The following is a 431-nucleotide window of genomic DNA, read 5'->3' on the forward strand; positions in this document are numbered from 1 at the left end:
CAGAGTATACTTTCCCACCCCTACATTTATCCAAAAAAAAAAAAATCATTTAAAATAATAATACATTATAAAATAAAGTAATACATACAAATACAAAAATGGAATAGAAGTAAAGATAATCTAAAGTAGAATGTTGGGTTTCCGAATAGGTTTTAATTCTCAAATATAAATATAACTTCTAATTTGAAGGTATTTAAAAAGCTGGAAGGTCATCAGTGTATCTCCTTTATATACGTTTTTTACCATACATAATCCATAATAATAAGGTACTGAGAACTGTGAAATGTTACTGGTATATTGTGACAACACTTATAAGCAGCTGAGGTTTGAAACCGATCTTTCTTTTTTTATATATATATATAACTTTTTATTTTGTATTGAAATTGGCACTGTATTCATTTGCATTGAAAATAAACAAATTAGTATGGAAT

At 25.5% G+C, this 431-nt stretch overlaps 1 protein-coding gene across 1 annotated transcript in view; it reads left to right on the forward strand.

Moving 5' to 3' along the window:
* Nucleotides 1-283: 283 nt before the first annotated feature.
* The window catches only part of LOC107559563 (inhibitor of nuclear factor kappa-B kinase subunit beta-like), a 2326-nt gene continuing 2178 nt past the window's right edge, over nt 284-431 (forward strand). The window contains exon 1 of the mRNA XM_016243447.1: nt 284-324. Within this exon, the coding sequence (XP_016098933.1) occupies nt 284-324 (41 nt within the window). The remainder of the gene's footprint in view (nt 325-431) is intronic.

The sequence above is a fragment of the Sinocyclocheilus grahami genome, unplaced genomic scaffold (assembly GCF_001515645.1).
Source record: "Sinocyclocheilus grahami isolate Dianchi unplaced genomic scaffold, SAMN03320097.WGS_v1.1 scaffold692.1, whole genome shotgun sequence".
Lineage (NCBI taxonomy): Eukaryota > Metazoa > Chordata > Actinopteri > Cypriniformes > Cyprinidae > Sinocyclocheilus > Sinocyclocheilus grahami.